The sequence below is a fragment of the Ctenopharyngodon idella genome, chromosome 7 (assembly GCF_019924925.1).
Source record: "Ctenopharyngodon idella isolate HZGC_01 chromosome 7, HZGC01, whole genome shotgun sequence".
NCBI classification, from domain to species: Eukaryota; Metazoa; Chordata; class Actinopteri; order Cypriniformes; family Xenocyprididae; genus Ctenopharyngodon; species Ctenopharyngodon idella.
The window spans coordinates 37,509,825-37,535,936 of NC_067226.1; the positions used below are offsets into that span (position 1 = coordinate 37,509,825).

The window sequence follows — 26,112 nt, forward strand, 5'->3', positions numbered from 1 at the left end:
GGAACTCTGATTAATGAATTATAAGTAATAGCACTCAGTTGAATGAGGTATTTCAATATTAGCTAATCAGTAATTTTTTTTTTCTTTTTTTTTTTTCTCCGTACCTCCCAGAAGACTATTAAGAACTACTGTATACAGGTTCATAATTGATGTGAGTAATGCATAATATATAATTAATTTTAAAGTGAAGATCATGATTACTCACTAGAAATGTCTCAAGTATTACCAAATCCTTCAGAAGGAATTATTAATTATTTGGAACAGTATTCTAAAGTGAAAAGCATAAAAACTCCCTAATAATGGCTTTTGATGTTTTTGTAATTTTTATTTATTTTTTTTTTTTTTTGGCAAGGTTTTTGTCTTTGTGTGTGTGTGTGTGTGTGTGTGTGCATTACACTACTGGTCAAAAGTTTGGAATCTATAAGATTTTTAATGTTTTTAAGAAGTTTTGTGTGCTCACCAAGGCTGCATTTATTTAATTAAAAATACAGTAAAAACGGTAATATTGTGAAATATTATTACAATTTAAAATAACTGTTTTCTGTTTGAATATATTTTATAAAGTAATTTATTCCTGTGATGGCAAAGCTGAATTTTCAGCATCATTACTCCAGTCTTCAGTGTCACATGATCCTTCAGAAATCATTCTAATATGCTGATCTGCTGCTCAAGAAACATTTATTGTGTACAATTGTACAAAATATTTGTGTACAATATTTATTTATTTATTTATTTATTTTTCAGGATTCTTTGATGAATAGAAAGTTCAAAAGAACAGCATTTATTTGAAATATAATCATTTGTAACATTATAAATGTCTGTCTCTTTTGATCGATTTAATGCATCCTTGCTGAATAAAAGTATTAATTTCTTTCATTTCTTTTCAAAAAAATAAAAATAAAAATTCTTACTGACCCCAAACTTGTGAACGGTAGTGTATAATGTTACAAAAGCTTTGTATTTCAAATAAATGCTGTTCTTTTGAACTTTCTATTCATCAAAGACTGCATTTATTAAATAAATGCAGCCTTGGTGAGCAGACGAAAAACTTTGTGAAAAACATTACAAATCTTAACGATTCCAAACTTTTGACTGGTAGTGTATGTAAGTCTTTTTTATGAAGATGAACAAATTAAATGTTTGTCCTTTTTTATAAATATAAAAAATATATATATATATAAAAAAATATATATATAACATTGTCAGGTTCAGGTCACCTTTGTCGATGTTTATGATTAACAAATTTATGTAAATCGATTTTAAAATAAAGTTGTCAAAATCACAATGAGTTCCACATAAAGTGTAGAATAGTTTAAATGTTCAAGGTTTTGTTTTTATTTATTATTATTATTAGTATTATTTTTTTTTTTTTTTTTTTTTTGTGGTTATGAAAAAGTCTACCACACAGGGAATTAGCATATTTATTTATTTATTCATTTGCAGTATTTATTAAACAATATCTAAACTAACTGCGAATTTTTTAGTAATCGTATCTAGTCAGCAGAAAGGCTTCCAGCGCGCCGCCCAAAACTTAATGGTTCACTTCAGGATAAAAATAAACATTCATTATGGTCAAAGAAAAAGAGAAGACCAATGATAACAAATCAATTAAACATATCAAATCAAATTTACATTTAAATTTGTGATTTGGCCATTGGTCAGGAGAATTTAAGTTTCCGTTTTTGAATCACTTAGAAATTGTATTATAAATATAGTTAGCTGTTTCTTTTAAATAAATTTTAATTTGCATTATTGCTTTATTAGAATTAAATTATATAAATGACACAATTATACATATTAATATAGTATTTATGATTTCATAATAATAATAATGATTTGTTATCACAAACCCCAGTTTCTGCTTATTCTCTCTCTCTTTAGGAACTTTAGATTTAGTTTCAATCTAAAGTGTTTTTTTTTTTTTTTTTTTTTACATTCATGTTGAAGATCTCTAAAAGCTTGTGGCCAAATGACTTTTAATGACTTAAGTTAAAAATATAAAAAATATTCTGAGGAAAAAGTGGAAGAAGCTCATCAGGAAATGGACGACTGACATTATAGAGCGAAACAGGCAGTCAGAGGGCACTGTTTACACATGCGCTCATGTTTGTCATGGCCACAAGCTTTGCACATCGGCAGCTGTTTAGCCTCACACACACACACAAACACGTTTGTTTTTGTGAATTGTGGGGACATTCCATAGGCATAATGGTTTTTATACTGTACAAACCGTATTTTCTATCGCCCTACACCAACCCTACACCTAAACCTACCCATCACAGGAAACTGTGCACATTTTTACTTTCTCAAATAAACTCATTCTGTATGATTTAGAAGTCTTTTGAAAAATGGAGACATGGGGTAATGTCCTCATAATTCACCCTCTCCTTGTAATACTTATGTCATACCCATGTCATTATACAAATTTGTGTCCTGATATGTCACAAAAACGCACGCACACACGCACACACACACACACACGCGCAGTTTGGTCAATAATTAAAGAAGACCCAGACCAGAGTTTAAAGCTCTTGATTCTTACTTGTACTTGCCCTTATAAAAAATACCATAGTTCTTGTAATTGATTAACTGTAGCATTTGTTACAATAAGGCTATAATTACAGATAAGACCACTGATTGCTCTTCATTGCTATGATTAGGCCAATGTTGACTTTTTTTTTTCTTTCAGCCTACACATTTAGAAACTATAGCCACAACATGCCACAGTTGTAATATAAATGTATAGTTAAATATCGTTCCCTTAACAGATTATCTATTATAAATTCTTTAAGTTAGTCAAAATTTACCACAGTAAATAGGCCTACAATAAAACGTGATAAATTCTAGTAAAGGTTGTCATGATTAAAAGCTTTCTAATTTATGTTGGTGCAAGATGATTTTTTCCTCTTTTCATCAGTCTTTTAAGTTGATGTTTTTAGATCATGTTTGACTTTCTCCATAGTGTTTTAAAGTGGTAAATTCTCAATAGAAAAAATATGTGACCCATTCTCATCATCTTTTTGATAGAAGAGTATACAGTGATCCGCGCGCCACTCATGCACAATTAAATAAACCGAGCTTCAGCCATATTGCACTCATAATTGGTCTGTTCAGTTCGTACAGGAACTTAGTACTTATAAAATGTCTGTATGTACATTGTATGTAATTAATTAATAACCTGATTCTATATGATTCCATTAGCCATGATAAAAACATTTTATCATGGCCATGATAAAAACATTTTATCTAGCCCCTCCCCCATCCCCACTGCAAACTATACCCTGCACGCACACACACGCACACACACAAAAAGGCCGTCACATTGATGACTTTGCAGTTAATGAAATTGAACAGCTTTTGTCCCATTGCATTATGGGATTGTTCCACACACAGAGAGCAGAACAAAAGCAGTTTTTCCCATCATCACATCTCTTTTCACCAGGTCTGTCAGATATGAAGACTAATGAAATTATAAAAGATGTGAACTAAAAGGCTTCAAAAAAGCCCCCAAGGAACCATTGATTATAATTCCAACCATCAATTATAATTCTCTTATAAACACCCCAAAACAGTGGATGTACAGATTTTCAGTGAACACAACTTAAATTCCATCCATTTCCACTTCTATGATAGATTAATAGCTTGATAAGTCTTTAAAGCTACAGAAAGGAGTGGTGATATTTTTAACGTTTATGTTATTTTTATGGTGCAAAAGCAAAGCATGTTAAAAATATCACCACTCTCTCCTGTAGCTTGAAGACCCAGTCTCCATTCACTGCAGTTACATTGAAAAGAGCGACTGGTGCATTCTTCAAAACATCTCAACATTAGCGTGAGTAAATGACAGAACTAAACCTTTAACACCTTGGCATTCGTTTAGCTAATAAACGACTACCACAACAGCAGTGCTGTTCTCAGGGACTCGTGCGCTCAACAAACAAACTTCTCGCAAAAAATAAATAAATAAATTAATAAAATAAAACACGGGATCAATAAACCAATGAGTGAGGCTCTTTCTTCCTCACAGAATGAAAGCAACAGCAATTTCACACTTCCTGAACTGCTGCCGCTCATTATGGGATTTAATTGGCTGAACTATTCCGCCCAGTCAGCCGTGACCATTTGGGCGGAGCAGGAGGCATTTTCACTATTACGTCCCATCAGGGGGTCGTCATGACGATCGCTGGCAAAACACACACACACGCATGCACACAAACACACACACACACACACACACAAACGCACACACACTATCTCTCTTTCTCTCTGTTCATACTCCATTTGTACCAGATCCAAGATGTATTGATCATACAGTAATTAAATTGCCCTCTCTCAGTTTGATATAGATTTATAATCACAGTGTAAATACTCTCATGACATTTCAGCACGACAAACTCAATACTGCTCACGAAACACGATAATCACTGCACGAGACATTCTTCATCTGTGACATCACAATAAGAGATGGTCAGTAATGTGACTTGAGTGTTTGAACACCTATTAAGTGGTTCAGTTTAAAGGCTTGTTAATCATATTGAGACGTAGACCTCAGATAAGATGGAAAAATACGGCCTGCTAAACACTGATCTCTCTAGAGCAGCATCTAGATTATCTAGAAGCCAAACTCTGATGACCCAAATAGTTGCGTTCCTCAGGTTTGGTGCCTTAGTCTCGGTCGCAAATGGCACCCTCAGCTGCTGGACCATTGGGTAGTCTGCTATAGGGGTTGCACAGATTAGTTCTAGATAAGTTCTGCCACTACTCATCATTTTGACTTCAGTTGTGCTAATTGCACCATGATCTGGTTGGGCTACAGGAATGGCATTTACATTAATCCATTTGCCAGATGCTTTTTCCAGTGCATTAAAGGTAAACATTTCGCCATGACTTTTGTCGGACTCTACAAGGCCTAGTTTACTGTGAGATCCACAATAGTGCAATTAGAATGCACAAAGGGGGCGCTCGTGAGCACCCTTCAGAATGATAAAATGAGGTACGGGACTCCCTACGGTCACTGACATTCACCAGCGAAGGCCACAAGTCCACATCGCAAGTGTACAGTGATCTTATGATCTGAGGGTAGTTGATTTTTCAGACTGATGACACACACAAACAACCTGAACCTGAAACAAGTAAACATTCAATTTGACCATCATCATAAAAAGACTTACGTACATACTTATAATGGCGTGCACACACACACACACACACACACACACACACACACACACACACACACACGCACTCCCTTCTGGCAGTCATGACAAGTATTTGTGTGTGTGTGTCCCACTGTGCCACCTCACACAGTCACTTCCCCTCGCCATCTGTGAAACTCCTCTCAGCGAAACCAACACCATTCTTCAATGTGTGTGCGGAGCCAGTGTTTTCCTTCATCTTTACGTTATACATGGGAAGAGGTTTGTGTGTCTAAACAGACAGGATGAGACTCATTTGTTAGAGAGATGGGAGAGAGAGACAGGGAAGGAGAGAGAGACAGGGAGAGTGTCAGCATGATAAATGGCATAAATCTAACTGTGAAGACTGTAGGCTAAGAAAAAACGACAGAGCGAGAGAGGAAGAGAAAATGAGGGTAAGAATGAAATGGAAGCCAATTCTTCATCTTCTCTCTTTGTGTCCGGTCGTTTTTTTTTGTGTGTGTGTGTGTTTTGTTCTTCCATCCACAACAAGGGAGAGACAAACGGCGCTTGATCTGAAGGGAGATCATGTACTATAAGGAAGCATGAAATTGGATGTGTTCTATTCAGAGGTGATCATGCCTATGCCCTATTCCCTCTACATTTAGAGGATAGCTATTCAGAACACAAACCAAAAGAACCATTGTTACCATCTCACAAAGGCAAAGCTAATGATATTCAGTTATGCTTGTATGTATCCTTGTTTAAAACACTTTTCTTCCCTTTATTAAGATAATAGATCAAAAGAATTAGCAGTATAATAATACCAGCAATTACTACAGCACAGCTGACTTAATTTGCATTGCACCTTGTGCAAGCTTGGAGTTTCTAATAGAGTGTGAAGAATCTTGGGAGTGAAGTGCCCATCAGTTGAACCCCACAAAAACATTCATTTCAAAGGGTCCTTTGAAGTAGTTATTTTTGAGCACTTCTGTTTGGAATGGTTGTTCTTTCTTCGAAGTGCCCTGGGAAGGCATCATCTGTGCCATGGGTGTCCAATCCTGCTCCTAGAGGGCCACTGTCCTGCAGAGTTCAACTCCAACCCCAAATCAAATACACCTGAAACAGCTAATCAAAGTCTTACTAGGCGTACTAGAAACTTCCAGACAGGTGTGTTAAGGCAAGTTGGAGCTAAACTCTGCAGGACAATGGCCCTCCAGGACGAGTTTGGGCACCCCTGATCTATGCCTTTTGGAACGCACTTACTTTTGTCCGTGTGTGTTAATTTCTAACAAATTCTTTCATTTAACGCACATCGCTTGGCTCTTAACAAGAAGACTGTTTCACGTCAGATGGGCTCTTATCAACAGACTATCCCAGCCTTCTTTAGCAGGTCACATGGTCAGTTCCAATAAACTCTCTGGAACAAAAGACGAGTGAAATCATCAGCATTTCTTTTTCTCGCAGAGAGCAGGAATGAATAGAAAGGAGAAAAGATAAATCAATAATTAATTATGTCTATTTCTAAAGCATCTATTCAGAGCTATCTGCATCCTGACCAAAGCACATTTTCCATTTTCATTGAAAAGGAGATCATTGGTGTTTATTTTAAAAGGTGCCATTTTTACAACCAAGTCAGCTTTTAAAGAAGACCCTGTCATCTGTCACTGAATCACATCTAATAACCACAGGGTACCTCCGGGTTTGGTTCTTGGCCCCCTTCTCTTCTCCATTTGCACAACATGTCTGGGCCATAATCATATAGACACACTGCTTGCTCTGCTTTACGCTACTGCTGGCTTACTCCTGCTATGCAGCTACTCCTATCATTCTAGTCTTACAACACTACAATTCCACTTTATACGTCTGACATTGTGTTTCCATCTCGGTCTGGGTGAAGCATCACCAGCTTCTGCTCAACCTCACGAATACAGAAGTCAACCAAACATCACCATACAGCTAGGCTGAACAACCAAACTTCACTGACCGCATCTCAATGACGGCCTAGTGATGCTGTGTCACACATTCCACTGCAGTGCTCCGTAGGCATGATTAAACCTCTGCAGATAATGATGGTGCATCTGGTCTTCAACCAACCCAAGAGGGCCCACGTCACACCTCTTTTGATCTCGCTCCACTGGCTATCTGTAGAAGCAAACATCAAATTCATCAAATTCAAGGCTCTGACAGTGTCGTTGAGAACTTCCACTAGATAAGCACCCTCCTACTTCAAAGCATTCCTAAAAGTCTATGTACAATCCTCTGTAGTCAGTAAGTGAATAATTCCTGGTGTTACCAGAACCTTCACTTTCACTATCCCTCCTGACCAACATATGTTTCAAAGATTTTTCAATGTTAAGAATTGCTCACTGGGTTTACCAGCTTGTTCAAATGGTATTGTGATGGATTTTGGTGGACCTGTATAGAGAAAAGAAAACAGGTCTTAATGAGGCCTTAAAGGATTAGTTCACTTTAAAATGAAAATTACCCCATTATTTACTCATCCTCAAGCCATCCTAGGTGTATATGACTTTCTTTTTTCAGATGGATACAATCTGGGTTATATTAATAATCACCCTGATGCTCCCAAGCTTTATAATGGCAGTGCATGAAAACCACCTGTTTGAAGCTCAAAAAAGTGCATCCATCCATCATAAACGTACACCACAAGGCTCCGGGGGGTTAAACAAGGCCTTCTGAAGCGAAGCAATGCATTTGTGTAAGAAAAATATCAAATGGCCATACGGATTATACTTACGTCTAAAGTGTATCTTACATGACGTATAACATAGGACGCACCAGTAGTATGTCACGTAATTTACGCTTTAGACGTAAGTAGCATCCGTTTGGCCGGAAGCTAGTTATTTTACTTATTAACGGGTTAAATGTGGATAATTTTTCTTACACTAACGCATCGCTTCACTTCAGAAGACTTTTATTAACCCCCTGGAGCCGTGTGGAGTTCATTTATGATGGATGGATGCACTTTTTTTTTTGAGCTTCAAACAGGTGGTGCACCGCCAGTATAAAGCTTGGGAGCATCAGGGTGTTTATTAATATAACTCAGATTGTATTCGCCTGTAAGAAGAAAGTCAAATACACCTAGGATGGCTTGAGGGTGAGTAAATCATGGGGTAATTTTCATTTTAAAGTGAACTAATCCTTTAATGATCAATTGGGTTAGGGCACATGCATGTAAGTGTTTATGCTTTTAAAAATGAGTGTAGAGGAAAATGCAAGGGTTTGTGAAACTTTCAACTTTTGTAGCATTGCTCTTGAACTTAGGCATTTGATGACCACTGACAGATGGATCCAGTTGTGCTTCCAGAAAGGCACTTCACAGTAGTCTCACTTGATTTCTAACTCACCTGGCTCTTTCCACACCCCAAAATATCTGCCACATGTTCTGTCAGAACATCCTGTAGGGTGTACATGCTAATTTAACAGGTGCTTGTATTCAGTTCACTTTTCACAGGACAGTTCTCCTGGAGTAACCAGTGGTGATAGTTCATGATTAAATCTTTCCTGGGCTTAAACCAGAAACCTTCCTTTACCAGCCTTGAGCTTTAGCAACGACACCAACACGAGGAGAAGCAATGGGTTGTTTTATTTATTTATTTAAACTGGAAAATTGCACTTTGTTCCCATCAACATACAAACACGCACACTGTCCTTGATCCCGTGGTCAGCTGTTAAGGTAAATATTAGTGAGGAGAAAGTTAGTTTACTCTTGTGGTATAACCATGAACCATCACATACACACTCAAGGCCAGATCCTCAGTCTAAACACACACACTGACACAGAATTAAATATTAGGTTCTGTTATTGTTAGAGGTGTTGATCATGTTTGAAGTCTCACAGGAATCTGCTCTGACCCATATCTGTGCCATCTGTTTAAACATTTTCAATTTTATTTTATTTTTTTTTTATAAGTGAACATCAAGTAAAGATAGGAACACAAATGTCAGACTGTAATAGTGTAAAAGTGGCCGGAGGCGTACGTCAATACCTCGACATGAGCCGAGACCTGCGGGGGCTGTGAAGTGACAGTCGACGTTGCCTGGGGAACCAGGTGATGTCCGTGACCCACTGCGTGAATCAGAGTCCAAAATCCTTCTGTAAGAGGATCAGCTGTTTTATCAGGTGAAGAGCATGATAGAGAACATGAGATCATGAGACTCTTAAAATGTTTGCCTGTTTCTCTCTGCCTGTCTCGCTACTCGCAACCGAATGGCAATCCTGAAGGTCAGGTGCGCGGCCGTGGTCGTCGGCGAGAATCCAGCGATAACGGATGTTGACGTAGTCGCCTCATGAATCAAATCACACGAGTAGATGATGTCGTTCTTATCGAAGGTCGTCATCTGGCCGTTAAAACGCTGCTCTCAGAGGAAAGATCATCGCTCAGGTCCCGCGAGCTGTCGCTCTCCAGAGATTCTCATTAGCTGAGCATCAGCCATATGGAGCTCACACACACACAAGTCGAGCTTCTGTTGAGGTCAGCTTCATTTTCATGTTAAACAAACACACAAGAACTGTGGAAGTCAGAGGGCACTTTTGGTCTACATCTTACTCTACTGATCTTAGTCGGCTGATGCGGATAAATCAAGTCAAGTCACTTTTACTTATATAGCTCTTTATACAATACAGATTGTTTCAAAGTAGCTTCACAGTGATAAACAGAAAAATAACAGAATCAATGATGCAAACATGAGACAAATTCAAATTCTGCTGTAAAGCAGCTCTAAAAAGACAATAGTGTCTGCTATTCAACTGCTATTCAGTTCAGTGTTGATTAAATTCAGTTCAATAACAGTGTCAATGTTGCAAAATTTATCAGTTATTAAACAAATTATTTGTGTAATGGAATAAACGATTGGCTGAACGGCACACAACCCAGCCACTTGAAAACGTATCTTGTTGTATCTTTCATTTGAAAACAGTGTTGTATGTGTTTGTGTTGCACATGATATTTGACAGACAGACAGCTGTGTGTGCCTCTCTCAGGTGTGTGTGAGCCGGTCACCTCTGGTAGGGCAGATTTTATGTTGTTGTGGCCGTTATAAAGTCGCTGTGCTGTGAAAATAGCTTGAAACATTCTCATAGCCCACCATTAAATTAATGCTGTGTGAAAGGTCACGCTGCTCTCACACAAGTGTGTATGTGTGTGTTAAAGCCAATCCTTCAGTCTTTAAGAACAACTAGGATATAAAGAAGCACCAGAAAAGTAGCTAAACAATTACATCAAACTGAAAAATGGCTGAATGTCATTGCATTAAAGAACCAAATATTAAAACCAAGTGACATTTATTTCCCATTATTATATTTTAATATTTAGAACCTAACTGTCTGAATATCTAGTTATATAATAGGATAGTCCTATCGATTGTTAGATATCAGTTGTACAGTAAATGTCTAATTAGTGATAGTTTAATTTTGACTACTTGTTTAATTTGAAACCCTGTTTTTAATATATATTGTATATATGTTTATACTTTTTCAATCTAATTGTGCTGTATTTGTTGTTCATTGCTAGAGGGTACAAAATCACAAATCAATTTAAATTGTTTTTTATGCACCAAATATTGCAAATCTCTAACATCAGTTAATTGAATCAATTAATAGAAAAGATAAGTCATATAATATTTAGTTTCACCTCCTCATAATGTCCATTAAAGTTTTTACTGTTTGATGATTCATTCATTCATTCATTCATTCATTCATTCCAGTCCAGCCTGAGATCAAACCAGCATTAGTTTATTCAACCAGCTAATTCCAGCATTCAAACATAATGAAGAAAAGTTACACATACAGACACTTGATTTGATAAATCGCATTCACACATTTTTAAGTGAAGAGAGTAAACAAATCTGTTTTGGAGGGATTTCGTTCCTGTTCCTCTGATGTCCTGCATTTATTTGTCATGTATTTCGTATGGACACTGAGTCAGCAGTAGATGTGAGTGTTTTTCGTGTGTGATTCATCTGTAATCGCAGTCATAAATGACATGTGGGTCCCTCAGACGCACCTGAGCATGAGGTGGGTGGCACTCGGCATTGCTGTTTACCAAGCAGCAGACGTGGTGTGTGACACCTGCGCTGGTCCTGATGCTCCTGTATAACTGAACAATGTTTAGCTTGTTTAGGTCAAACATCTCTAAGCAGCTGTGATGTTGTCATATACTCACAAAACGTCACAAGTACCGTTACTTCAGTACCAAGGAGTCTGTGACAAGCGCTTGTCAGTATCAGATGCACTTCTTGGAACGTTTTGCGAACATTCATAATGTTATTGTTGTGTTGTTTTAATTTGTAGTTGTGTGTGTGGTAAAGTGCTGTTGTCTGTTTTAATCTGCTGTTCTGCCGGTTAAAGTGTCTGTTTGAAGCGGCGGCCAAAAATAACCATCCAATGAAATCACAGCAGCAAACGACCCCACACAACCTGAACCCTCAACCAGACCCTCGATCCCTCTCTCTGAGATAAAGACACAGACAGACAAACAAACAGGAGGGTGTTGTGAAATACTCTCTTCATTTGTTCATCCTGGTGATTTTCAGTGTTCCCAGAGTTCATTCAAACACACTGAATGCTCAGATATGATGTGTTTAATTTGGAACCAATACAGCTTCAATAGGACGTCCTAACTTTTTGTGTGTGTATATATATATATATATATATATATAGTCATGTGAAAAAGTGCTTGGCAGATCTTAAAATTTGGAAAATAAAACCTGAATAACAACACATGACATATCACACCGTGTCATCATTTATTCAACAAAAATAAAGCCAAGATGAAAAACCATGGGTGACAAAGTTAGGACACCATATGATTCAATTGCTTGTGGATCCACTTTTATCAGAAATAACTTGAAGTAATAATTTTCTGTATAACTTTATCAGTCTCTCACATCGTTCTGGAGGAATTTTGGCCCACTCTTCTTTACAACATTGCTTCAGTTTATTGAGGTTTGTGGGCATTTGTTAATGCACAGCTCTCGCCACAGCATTTCAGTCGGTATGAGGTTTGGACTTCACTGGGCCATTGCAACACCTTGATTCTTTACTTTTTTCAGTCATTCTGCTGTAGATGTGTTGGTAATCTTCGGATCAATGTTCATTTGCATGATCCAATTTTGGCCAAGCTTTAGCTGTTGGAAGGATGTCCTCACATTTGACTCTAGAACTTAATGACTGTGAGGTGCGCAGGGCCCATGGCTACAAAACAAGCCTAAAATCATCAGCCCTCCACCAGCATGCTTGACTTTAGGTATGAGGTGTTTGTGCTGATATGCTCTTTTGGTTTTCACCAAACTTGTGCATTATGCCCAAACATCTTTTTTTTAGAGAGAAGAGGCTTTCTCCTGGAAACCCTTCCAAACATGCCATACTTGACCTGTCTTTTTCTAATTGTACTGTCTTGAACTTTATCATTAAACATGTTAACTGAGGCCTGTAAAGTCTGAGATGTAGCTCTTGGGTTGTCTGCAATTTCTCTGAGCATTGCAAGCTCTGATCTTGGGCTGAATTTGCTGGGACGTCCACTCCTGGGAAGACTGGTGTCTGTTTTGAATGTCTTCCACTTGTGAATAATCTGTCTCACTGTAGAATGATGGACTTCAAACTGTTTGGAAATGGCCTTGTAACCCTTCTCAGATTGATAGGCAGCAACAATTGCTTCTCTAAGATCATTGCTGATGTCTTTCCTCCTTGGCATTGTGTTAACACACATTGGAAGGCTCCAGACGCTCAAACTGCCAGAACTTCAGCTTTTATAGAGATGATTACACTTGCTGATGATCAGTTAATCAAACGCATTTGATTAGCAGTGCCTGACCATTACTTAATTCATATGTTAACAGTAAGGGTGTCCTAACTTTGTCACCCATGGGTTTTCCATTTTGGCCTAGGTTTTGTTAAATAAATAATGACATGGTGTGATATGTCATGTGGTGTTATTCATCTGAGGTTTTATTTTCCAAATTTTAAGACCAGATGATTTTTTATTACGCCCTGATACAGAAAACCATGGAATTCAATAGGATGTCCTAACTTTTTCACATGACTGTGTATATATATATATATATATATATATATATGTGTGTGTGTGTGTGTGTGTGTGTGTATATATATATATATATATTTTTTTTTTTGCTGACTGTGTTCATTGGTTGAGTTTGATGAATGAAGTGTATAACTGAGAAAATGGCATGACATTATTTACTTGACTTCCCACAAACAGACATTTTATGTGTTTTAACTGTAGCTATGATCATCTTCATGCTGTGGTTGGTATGATGTTAGAAATCTATTGCTAAAAAAAAAACAACAACATGAGGTTTGTGTGTCTAATGCTGAAGTATTTGTGATATTGGCAGGTTAACAGCATATTTAAGGCACAGTAGTTTCTGAGCAGACGCACATTTGACAGACTGTGATCATGAAAGCGTTTCTGACAGACAGCAAATACAAGCTGCTCATGCAAGAGAAATTGAACGTGTCACTCGCTTTTGAAGAAGAGAAGAGACAGAAATGCTTTCTGATAGACAGAGACTGTTTCTGTAGCTCTGAAACACTCAAATGATCTACTGCATCACACACAGAGCTCACTGTATCCCACAGTGCAATGCACACAACCGGCCTTTTCCAGTGTGATGAATGAAGCGGAAGTAACGACAGCAGTATCATGCAGTATTACATGTGCTGAGTGGAATACTAGTGAGGCAGAAAACATTTCACACTGTAGTTTACTAGACAGCGTCACATGACCTCATTACGTACAATAATCTCGCCTGGCAGCCTGATCAAATAACCAAGAACAAAAGCACAGTTAATATCACTATCTGTGTATTTGTCACACTGGAAATGAAAGTTCACAAAAGCTGCGATTTAATTGAGCATGTATAATCTGATGTGCTGTGTGTTTCAGGAATTTGGAGGGTTTTTTTAAACACATTTTAAAATGCAATTACAATTACAATGACAATTACAATCAGAAAAATCACAATTATTATTATTTTATTTTTTTTCACAAATCGTGCAGCTCTACTGTACATGTACATACTGTACAGAATCTCTAGGAGAAGAAAATTCAGACTAATTTGACTTTTAGGTGCACTTTCACACTAGAGCTCTGCTGTGGCATGAATCTGTTGAGTTTGACATTTTTCTGGATCAGACCAAACACACAGCTGCCGTTCAGTGTTGTTTGGTTTTGCTCTTTCACAGCCTCATGTGTCACGTTAAAACAGTGCGATTACGGGCAGAACACGTGTCGTCATATTTGAGCAGCAGCAGCAGCGTCTCTGTTTTAAGCAAAAAGCAATTTCTCTGTTCTTGTGGTGATGTGCAGCGTGAGCTCTTAAGCGGGATTTACTGTCGACCCCAAACGCCATTAGAGCAGATTCACTGACAGCCGCATCTTTGATGTCGTATTCCACGGCGGCACGCCGCGTGTACAGATAACTGTATGACACCCGTCCTGACAGCCGCAGAAGATACGATTTTACGTATTTACATGCTGAGAAAACTGCGCTTTGAAGTACAGAGAGAGAGAGGGAGAGCGAAAGGGGGTGGGTGTTGGCAGTCGTCGGCAGATATTTTGGATCGCTCAGTAAAATCCCTCTGGTCGTCGTGGTGACACCCTGCTCACAGATCCAATTATAGACAGGGACTATGGGATACATATGTCACATCCTCGCCTCATCCCTAACGAGAGATGGACACCGTGATAACCCATCATACTAGGACTGTGCCATTGTTGTTATTGCTAACTAAAACTATTAAACAATTATTTATTTATTTATTTATTTATTTATTTTTTGTTAATTGAAATAAAATATAAATAGATGAATATTAACTTAAAAATTGGAAATGTTGCCTTGAAAACTACAGAAAAAAACAGAAATAAGTTTACGTACTAAAATTACTAAAACTGAAATAAAAATTAATTAAAGCTATATAGACATAAAAAATAAAAAAAAACTAAAAATGGTGAAAGCACATAATGCACACATATTTATTTATTTATTTATTTATTTATTTATTTATTTATTTATTTGTTTATACACAGTGCTGGGTAGTAACTGATTATAAGTAATCTGGATTACATAATCAGATTACAAAAAATAAATACTTTTATATTACATTTTAAAATACTCATAATCAGAATACAGTTACTTTTTATTGATTACATGATTACTTAATATTCACAAAATGGCAGTAAATTATTCAGAATTCATTGATTCTCCCTAACTCTTCTCTTTTCTTTTAAGTTCTCTTTTCTCAAAAGTTGTGTGGAATTACACACAAATCGGCCACTAGTCAGGTGACTATAATTACATGGAAAATTGAGCGGCCATACAGCATAAATAAATAAAACATTTAATCTTGTTTTTTTTTGTTGTTGTTGTTGTTTTTTTTGTTTTTTTAGTGTTCTATTTTCATTGTTTTTATTTATTTCTTATAATTTAACTTTTTTTTTTTTTAATTTAATTATGCTTTCATAAATTTATGAAATCCCTGCATTTCCTTCCCTAACCCTAGTTAGGGAAACCCTGACATAATGTAATGATTGATGCACTTTGTTGATGATAAAATTTTTTATTTATTTATTATTTATTTATTTATTTTTATACGTAATTCTAAATGTAATAGATTGCATTACTAACTACAATTATTATGTCATTTATTTACACACACACACACACACACACACACACTTGTGTAAATTACATATAATCTACTCAGCACTGTATGTGTGTGTGAGTGTATACTGTATATAAGTCTGAATGTATTTGCATTTAATTGCTTGTGTCTCTTACATCAGCGAGGCAGACTATCGTTTTTATATAGCATTTAAATCATGTATTATGTTGCTAATAAAGTTACAGGACAAATGTTCATTCTGCAGTTTTTATTGCATTTGGAGCCTGGCGAGTGTTAATTTTGGACTCTGGGATTCATTTACCGTCTGCTCTATTAATGACACCTAAGCTGATCTCAGATCGTGATGTAAATCTCTTAAAATAAATGGCATTTCTAATCTCATTGCTCTGATGTCCTGACAGAGACATGCTGCTGCTCATTTCCATCACAACCAAATACAAACTTCTCTTGAAAAATTTAATTGTTGTTTGAAAAACGTGGTTGCTAATGACCGCAGTATCAGGCACAGTGATTCTTTGTTATGAATAAAAAATCTAATTATATTCATATAGTATTGATGCTTTTCCATCATGGGATAAAAAATAAAAACGCTAATTGCCATTGCAATTTCTCTCAATTGCGAGTTTATATCACATTTTTTAATATTATTAAATTTGTAACTCACAATTCTGACTTTTTTCTCGTAATTCCAAGTTAATAACTTGCAATTCTGACTTGTTTATCATTATTGAGATATATATATATATACTGTCAATTACTTGAAAAAAATGAGTATTGTGAGATAAAAAGGAGCAATTATTATTATTTTGTTTTATTTATTTTTTATTTTTTACTTTCATAATATATGAAAATACCGAATGAAGTGGGGGGGAAGTTGGAGGAAAAAGAAAGAAAAAAAAATCAGTGACAAACAAAAAAATACATATAAATATTGGCAAATTTAACTGATCAGTAATTTAAAAAATTAGAAACAGTGATCAGAGGCATTTTATATTTATGTGTCAGCATGATCCTCTGATCTCTGCAACATCAGCAGCCTTCTGCGTTCATGGGATTATCTTCACATCTTTCGTCTGTTCATTTGATTGCATTTATTTTTTCATTTACTGCTGTCTTGTATAACCACGTCTCGCCCCAAGAGCGCAAGGCACACAAACTCCGACCTTTGCTTTGTAATCCGCCTGAATCAGTTGTGTAACCACATCTCTTCTCGCTTTTTCTCTTTCAGCGCCACCAAAGTTCTTACGAACCCCGAACGATCAGACGGGTGTTCAGGGCGGCGTTGCCTCCTTCATCTGCCAGGCCACGGGTGACCCACGGCCCAAGATTGTGTGGAACAAGAAGGGGAAGAGAGTGAGCAACCAGCGTTTTGAGGTATTAGGTCTATTGTTCTGATGTAAAATGCTCGACAAGTGAATGCTAACGATAGCCACACCCCCATTGACCACACCCACCACTTCAGCCACACCCATCCATTAGCATATTTCCCCACCACTAATATGCATGGTTGCTCATGTCCTGGGGCCGGATTCCCAAAAATCTTTACCCAAATTTAAGAAAGTTCATAAGATAAATCCTGACAAGTTCATAATGTTCCTAAGTGCAATTCTTAAAAACACAATCTTAAGAAGTTCTCAAATATTTTATCAAGATTATCTTATTTCATCTTTTCTTTTTTTAAATAAAATAACAGGCATTGGTGTTATCTGAAAAAGCATGCACAATATTTTTGAGGCTACTGGTTTGGAATGCTGCTGAAAATTATACCACAACAATTACATAAAATGGAAAATACAAAAATAAAAACTAATTTAATGTTTTGTGAATCCGGCTTTTGATCTCAGAAGAGATCATAAAAAAGACCTTCATTTGAAGAAATGACGGATCAGATTCTCTCGTCAAGCATACGCTTTGCATTTATGAAATGCATTTTGTTCCCGAAAGCTTCTGTTGAACATCTCATTTGCTTCTCAGTGCATGTTCTCCAGTCTCACGTGGCTGAATCCTGTATTTTTATTTATCTGTTTTTGGATCGCCACCTCAGCCCAGCATGATAAACGCATCACAGCTGAACACTGATAAGATTTTTATTAATTTCTGTGTCATCTTGCCGCTCGACCATCTTCTCTCTTCTGTTCGTCTAACACGCGGCCACTAATCTATGGACGCTTATCGGCTGATATGGCGCTTTTTCGCCTGCAGAAACGAAATCTTATCAACGTTCATTACATGCTATACACTACTAACATGCCAACTAATATGCTAACCTTCGATCCGCAACAAAGCGTCTTCGTCTTCACCCTCACCCATGCAACTTAACTCATTACTACTATCTTTTTAAACATTAGTTTAATGCTCAGTTTCTACTTGGCTTCGTTAGCCAGTTCATGCACACGCAGCCGCATGCGTGAGCGCGTGGTCATACCCACATTTCTTTGCGTGAAAAGTGACAGTGAAAGAAAAGTCGCAGAGTATGACCACTGATGTATTTAAGTCTGTAAAACGGAGAACCCGTCCTGGTTGTTTCTGTCAGAAGTGAGTATACATCTCCCCAACTGCCACCAACTAAAACTGTCTGTGAGCGTCCTGTCTCCCGTCCGTCTGGCGTCAGTCGGTCTCGTCGAGGCTAATCGACTGTCTACTGTTGTTCTTTAAATGACGTTTGTGCCTGTGACGTCACATCTCCATTCTCGTTTCATGTTTCATACGATCAGCTTTAAGAGTGGGCCAGATCACGCTAGCTGAAAGCTGCAAGGCCATCCCATTCTTAAAGCCACCGGGTTTACTTGTGAAACGTCTGGTTGAAGAATTTGCATTGCCTTCAAACATTCACTGAGCATTTTACAAAAATCAAAGGCTTTTTTTTGTTTTTTTTAAACATGTGGTAACTAATAATTTCTGCCCGGTGTATTACAAGTATGTTGTCCTTCTCAAAAGCCCCAGATCATAACCTGCACAGATGGAATAATAAAAAATAAAAAAAAGTCACATGTAGGGCTGCCCCTGATTAAAGATTTTTCTAGTCTGCTATTAGTCATTCATTTAAGCCATTAGTTGACTAATCGCACATTTATATTAATTTAATTACTTAAATATATGAGCCTTTAATATATATATAGGCATAATATAGCCTATTCTGCGCTCAAGCGCATGCATAAGGCTTGCTGCAAAGCACCGGCAAAAATAATGATTATGAATGTGTTGGGGAAAAAATTAGCAAGGAGACATTTTAATTATTTATTAATAAACTAGTTTTTTCTGAGTCAGTGTTGGCTGCACAGATGAAGTTGATGATGCTGCCTCGCCATCTCACAGTTTAGTGAACGCGCGAGAGAAATGCACCTTTCATACAGATTACATAAGCAGAGAGTATTTCTTTTTAAAAGTAGACATTTCAAGCTTTCTATTGTTGTATTTCTCATGTCTGTGAGGCAAGTAAGCCTATATGCTGAATTTTTGTTCATTTTTGTGACGTGCTCCAGTTCAGGGAGACCGAGACAGCAGAAAGCGCATCCAATGTTTTCTTGTTATTGTGAGTTTACGGTTTCGTATGATGTATCACTGTTATCTGTATGACCAAAAATTACGAAGTATTTTAAGTTGTTTCTGCTGTTATCAGAAAAAATGTGATCGCACCTGCACCTCCATGTTTTGCAGTAAGCATGCTATACTTTAGCTTTTACTTCACATGAACAATTGGATATGCGCCTATTAATAGCGCACATTTATCTAGAGTAATGTTAGAGCGAGCAGCCATGTAAAGTTGCTACTACTTACGTGTTTCAAATGATAAGCCATATTTGAGTTTGATGGATGATACGTTTGGATTTCCTGCCGGACATACTGTAATTACCACAAGGCCCCTCCGTTAATGATCTGTCCCTCACGGATAGTCTCTTTTAGCAACTAACCGACTAAGAAAATTTTGGTCGACTAAGCCTCTTCTAGTCAACTAATGATTAGTCAACTATTAGGGTACAGCCCTAGTCACATGTAACCACATCAGTCGGAATTAGTTGGCCATATCCACACTTGATCAGACTGAAAACCGTAACCGGAATTCCTGCACATGTGCAATGATGTAGAAATGAAGTAATGACATATGACACACAAAATGAGCTGTTGTTGTTAAACATAGTGTCATAAATGACTATCATGTCAACCTAAAATTCTCCTTACACCCATGGTCTGTGGAGTTGTGCAGGACAACGTTGTCCCACCAGTCCTTGATCCGAACTCTTATCCACAGACGCCTCATTTTGGGCATGGCAAGGGGGCGTTTTTACTGCTTGATAAATATTAATCGTCATCTGCTAATTATGACCCAAAATAGATAATTATTTAGTTTGCTTTTTAAAACAAAAAAGGAGGATGGTTAGTATGTGGCAACAGCGAGAGACTCTGTATATTCGTGTAGTGTGCATGTCAAAAGTTAAATTCCGATTTGAAGCTTGTGACATAGAAGCACACATGTAAACATATTAGCGATCATGTAAAAACTATGGTCAGATTCATCATTCATCAGAATGATTTGATTCCAGATGAAATAAAAGATACCCATGTAAATGTATCTACTGATGCTGAAGGCAAATGGTCTCATCCAGAGTTTTGGCCTTTTGCACTTATTTATTCTACAAACCATGTTGTTTGTGGATATGTCAAGGATAAGCAATGTGTATGAGTTTGTTTGATGGTATCTCAGGATCTTACCTACAGTCTCGTAATAGATGCATTGAGTGCATAATTAGTTGTATAAAGCACAGAGCTTGTGCTTACATTTTGAAGATTACAAACACAATCTTCTTTCATTTGGAATAGCAAGCACGCATGAATCATGCAAGACATTCTGTCTTACCTTACAAAAATATGTTTAAGTGTGCTGTTAGTATACTTCTTTTAAACTAAAAATCAGTGTTAAGAGAATTTATGTACTTATCGTAGATGTATACAAATTACACATCAGTATATTTGGCTTATACTGACAAGTATACAGAAAAGTCAAAGTACATTTGCTTGTACTCCTGTATCGCTTTAATCGAGATACACTTCAGAAAATTATAATTAAGTAGTCTAAATATACTTGGCATATACTGCCAAGTATACAGAAAAGTCTAACCTAATAAATACCTATATTGTTTTCTACATAATTGGCTTCTTTGAGGTAGTACTCCAGTATATATTTTACATACTATCTTTACATTTGGCTGGTTTTATTGATGATACTGGCTTCTATTATAAGCCATTACCTTAATTAATAATTTTCTGAACTTAAACAGAACTTTATTTCAAGTATAAAAATCACCTAAATCACCTGTGTTAATTGGGTTGGGTACCGAACTTTGTACTTTTAAGGGCACCGACCGAATTACGTCAGTACTACTGAGAACAGATTAACATTAAATCAATCGGTGCCAAATTTCTCAGGAGACAGTATAATTTTGAGCATGGTTTTACCATCTGAGTCAGATTTCAGTCATCATAAAATATTTCTTTTGTGGAATGGGAAAACTGACAGTCTAACCGACAGCTGATGGTTTCTTTTGAGAGTGTAAATAGTTTAGTGTGCCAGTCCTGTTGTGGTGACCTTCAGATGAAGAAGCAATAAGAGCACAGCTGCTGATGACGCATGTGGGAGAGAACCATTCAGTCTAAATGAAATGCAGCATACATATCTTATTCACCATTTCTTATGTTATGATAGCACTGCTAAAATGACCTTAAGATAAAGACTGAGCAGTTCACAAATTCCCTCTTTTTCAAGGCAAATACTGCAGACGTTAGTACAAGAGCATATTGGGTTTGTGTCAAGGATGTCCGCTATTACAAAAATGAAGAATACATTAAGTTCATTATTTTTAATTTTATTAAACTTAACTTTATATATATTTTTAAGTATATTTTATGTAGTTAAGTATACCGAAATCAGTGTACTAGTAGTATACTTAGAAGGGAACTATTTCAAATCTTCTGGGGACTAAATTGTCCGACATTTTATTTTATAAAAGTATACTTTTAAGTGTACGTAAAAAGTAACAGTAGTAGACTTTGAGTACATAACTTATCTAAGTTTTCACTTTTGTATTTCAACTGTACTACAAGTGAATGTATAAGTGTACTGTAAGTTTATTGCCAAGTACACTTATACATTTAGTTTATGAAAGTACACTTTGAAGTACACTATGTTTTGTAAGTTTCTTTAAATTAAGTTAGTTTCTTTAAACAATCTTGACATCATACTTAAACTTTAATATTTTAATTTATTTATAATGCAAGTATACTACTATGTTCCTATTAATATCCTAAATATATTCTAACTGTACTTTTAGGTAGACTTGAAGACTCCTATGTACACAGTGACTTTATGAAAAAAAAAAGTATATCTCTGATAAGTACATAAACAGGTAGACTGATTGTAACTGAATTGTTTTTAGTTTAAAAGAATTATACTAATAACACACTTTAATAAACTTGTTTTTGTAAGGATAGTCAGTCTCAGCTAAGATGCCTGTCATACACTCTGTTAAAGCCTGTTGATGTCGTGCAGTCTGATCTCATAAGTCTCATATCGTATAAACTTACAAGAAACATAATTTAGGACCAATCAATCAATCAATCAATTGGCACTGGGCTTCAGGATGATAAACACCAACATATCAGCAATTATAAATATTTCCCACAGAACAATCGCAGCCCAGCCGAAGACCTTAACCAGACTTTCTGTGTTTCTGTGTCCTGTGTTCGTACTGTTGCGTCAGCTTGAGTAAATTAAGGTCTGTTGTCTGTCCAGAGCTCTGTGTCAGGATAAAGTGTGTGTGTGTGCAAGTGTGTGTGTGAGCATGATTTTCCGTCGTCATTCGTGAACAAAAAAAACTCTCGTAACATATCTTGTCTCTCGCACCTGTAGGTTATAGAGTTCGATGATGGATCGGGCTCCGTGCTGAGAATCCAGCCGCTGCGGACACCGCGCGACGAAGCCATTTATGAATGCGTCGCCTCCAACAGTGTTGGGGAGACGAGCGCCACAACACGACTCACTGTTTTACGTGGTAGGTCTATGGCGAATAACATGCTAACCTTTGCTCTCTCATTGCCTTCCAGCCCTCACAGGTATGTGTTTTTTCTCTCTGTTTGTATCTTTCTTCAGTGAGTACACTACTAAGTTTGGAATAATTAAGATTTTACATTTATTTATTTATTTTTTTTTATGCTCTCCAAGGCTGCATTTATTTGATGAAAAACTGTGAAAACAGTAATGTTGTAAAATAGTATTACAATATAAAATAACAGTTTTCTATTGCAATATATGTTTATATGTAATTTATTCCTGTGTGTAATGCTGGTGATTCAGAATTGGATCCAAATGCAACGCAAAATGTTTATTAACACAAATAAGAGACAACGGGAAACAGAGGAAAAACACAGAGTAAACCAAACACAGGGAAAGACAAAAAACAGACCTGAAAAGAATGCATGTGATACATCCACAAAGAAAAACATAAGACACTGAACAAGGGAAACACAAGGGCTACATCCGAAACCATATACTTCCCTACTATACAGTTGGCAAACAAACAAACAAACAAACAGTATATGACAAAAGAAGTATATCCAAAATCACAGTATTCATTAAAAGAGTAGGCAAAAAGTACCTGGATATAACCTACTACTTCCCACAAGATTCTGAAATGTACATACAGTACGATGGACATTTTACTATCCCATGAGACCATGGGAGAGGATTTGTGAATGGCAGTGAAGCGACGCAACTGATGCCGTAGGTCACATGACAAATGTAGTACGTCTGGATTGCATTCATGCTACACACATTCATACTATATAGAACACACTTTTTTAGTGGTCGCAATGTAAGTACTTATTCAAAATAAGTACCTACTCAAGAGAGTATGCTATATAGGATGCAGCCAAGGACTTAAATACAGACAGGGATGAAGTGCAAACAAGCATAACAAAAACACCTGGAAATAAATCAATGAAACTAATCAACAAAGAAAACTACAAACAAGCTAAACAGGAAACAGTAAAAAACAGAAACACAAAACAAAAGTCCAGAGCAGGGGTTGTGACACTGTGATGTTAAAGCTGTTTTTTCATCATCATTACTCCAGTTTTCAGTGTCACATGATCCTTCAGAATTCATTCTAATATGCTGATTTGCTGCTCAAGAAATATTTCTTCTTCTTCCTCTTTAGAGACTTATTTAAAAATGATAAAAAAAAAAAAAAAAAACTTAATTATTCCAAATTTTTGTTAGGTACTGTATGTTTTTGTTTCTTCCACAGTTTTAGTTGGAGTATTTGGCCAATGCAGCAAATAGCACTGTCTGCAACTGCGTTTTTATTTCTAGAAAAGTGTCCCACGGTTGGAGCCTGAAAAATGGAAAAGCTTCTTCAGCTCTTACTGACCTTGAAGCTTTTTAAAGGGGGTGATTAATATTCTAATTAGCAGACGGGCTTTCCCGCTCGCTAGCTTCAGCATCATCAATATAACTCTAATTTTATGCTACATTTACAACATTTCTTACAAAGTGGCCTTGTAAGGTCTTGTTGGATGTGGCAGGGCTCATGTGGAGAAAACGGAGTAAAAATGCTCTGTTTTTACAGTGAAACTGCAGGCTTCACAAGTCAAACCCAATGTCTCTGTGTTTTGAAAGGCTTTTACCTGACTTATCTTTTAATGAAATGATGAAACGCAGCTACTAAATTGGTAGTTCGGTCTGAGGAAGAACGTACCAGACCTAAAATGGAGGAAATGCGAGAGAAGAATATTCCACCTCCAAACAGTTGCATGGTTATTGGCAAAACATTTTTCCTCTGCTTTCTCTTATTTTCTCCCTTATTCTCGCTCCTTTGTGGCCACATCTGTTGTTGGAGGGAGAGTATTTCTGTTTGCAGCTCAGGCCTGATAAAACCTGCAACACAATAGCAGCACATTGCTTAGAACACACACACACAAACACACACATACACACAGCACACAGCAAAACTCTATTGGGGGAAAGTCTGCAAATCTCTCTGGATATGTTCAGAATAAAGGTCTAGTGCTCACTACATATGGCACAGAGAACACTGCAGTCTATACTGCCTGTTTGTAAAGAGATGATGTGAACAGCAGGGAAGACCAATAGCAATGTTACAGGACACACAACATAACATGTCCTTCATAACTCACAGATCTTCCTGCCATCTGTGGGTCTGAGAAACATATGCCGATGGAACATTTACACACAATATTCAGTTCAGAAGAAAATTGTTACAGATGCCCGTTACAAATATTATTTTAGTAAGCCTTTTATAGTATTTAGTAATTTTAGTTTAAGTTTAGTTTGTCCTAGTAATTTTATGTGCTTTTATATAAATTTGTATATAGCTTTAACTAATATTTAATAGTTCATTTAATTATTAGTTTTGGTAATTTTATTAGCTGTTAATTAATATTTAATAGTTCATTTAATTATTAGTTTTGGTAATTCTATTATTATATATATGCAAAAGTCTAAATGGGACCTACATTATAAATAAATATTTTTAATCAAATATATTGTTTAGCTAATAGGTCAAAAACAATCGATGAAATAATGTTTGTTGTATATTTCAAAGAATTTGTTTAAAGGAATCAAATAATCTAATTGCTTTTATACTTCAAAATGAGTTTTTTTTTTTTTTTTTTTTCCCTTTCTTTTTACTAAAGATTACATTTATCATCAGGGGAATAGAATGATTGTTTTACCTTTATCAAATTGTATGCAAAATGTCTTAACTTAGATGTCTCCAATCCAATAATGAGTCAAGGAAGATTAAAAATGACTTCCGGCTCGTTCGTCACACTGGAATGGAAGGTCAAGTTGAGCACAATGCAGTGTGTTATTCAGTATTGCAAACAGAGAGCTGCTATAGTCTGCCGTATCTCATCTGACATCCAGTGTGTACAGTATGAGTAGATGGTAGCATGCTATTCAAAACACCCTGCTCTCTCTTCAAGTCTCACCTGGAATGACGGTCTGGATGGAAATGTTATAATTATGAACAGAAATCCCTAAACAAATATTTATCCATTAATATAAATGAAGGAAGCTGAGTTGTAGTAATTACTGCACATTCAGCCAGTGGGCAAGCAGCATCGTTTGAGCATGAATAATGACACAAAACTAATACATATTCCGCCGTAAGATATGAGGCTGCGGCAGACTGCACGAGCGTCAAAAACAAGCTTCGCATTAAAGCGCCTTTGCTTCGGTTAAGCCCCGACATACTTTTCTTCCCCTAAAAACGTGCCGTTCAATCGGCCGTTCTG

The 26,112-nt window shown here is 36.6% G+C and overlaps 1 protein-coding gene across 49 annotated transcripts in view; it reads left to right on the forward strand.

The window, feature by feature from the left end:
- LOC127516487 (receptor-type tyrosine-protein phosphatase delta) overlaps positions 1–26,112 on the forward strand; it is a 456,273-nt gene that overhangs the window by 339,304 nt on the left and 90,857 nt on the right. For 27 of the 49 annotated variants that reach the window (XM_051901163.1, XM_051901199.1, XM_051901200.1 and 24 more), the window contains exons 9-10: positions 17,030–17,175; positions 22,706–22,847. In XM_051901163.1, the coding sequence (XP_051757123.1) occupies positions 17,030–17,175; positions 22,706–22,847 (288 nt within the window). Of the gene's footprint in view, positions 1–17,029; positions 17,179–22,705; positions 22,848–26,112 lie in introns of all 49 variants that reach the window. The other 22 variants (XM_051901159.1, XM_051901162.1, XM_051901178.1 and 19 more) reach the window with 1 other exon arrangement.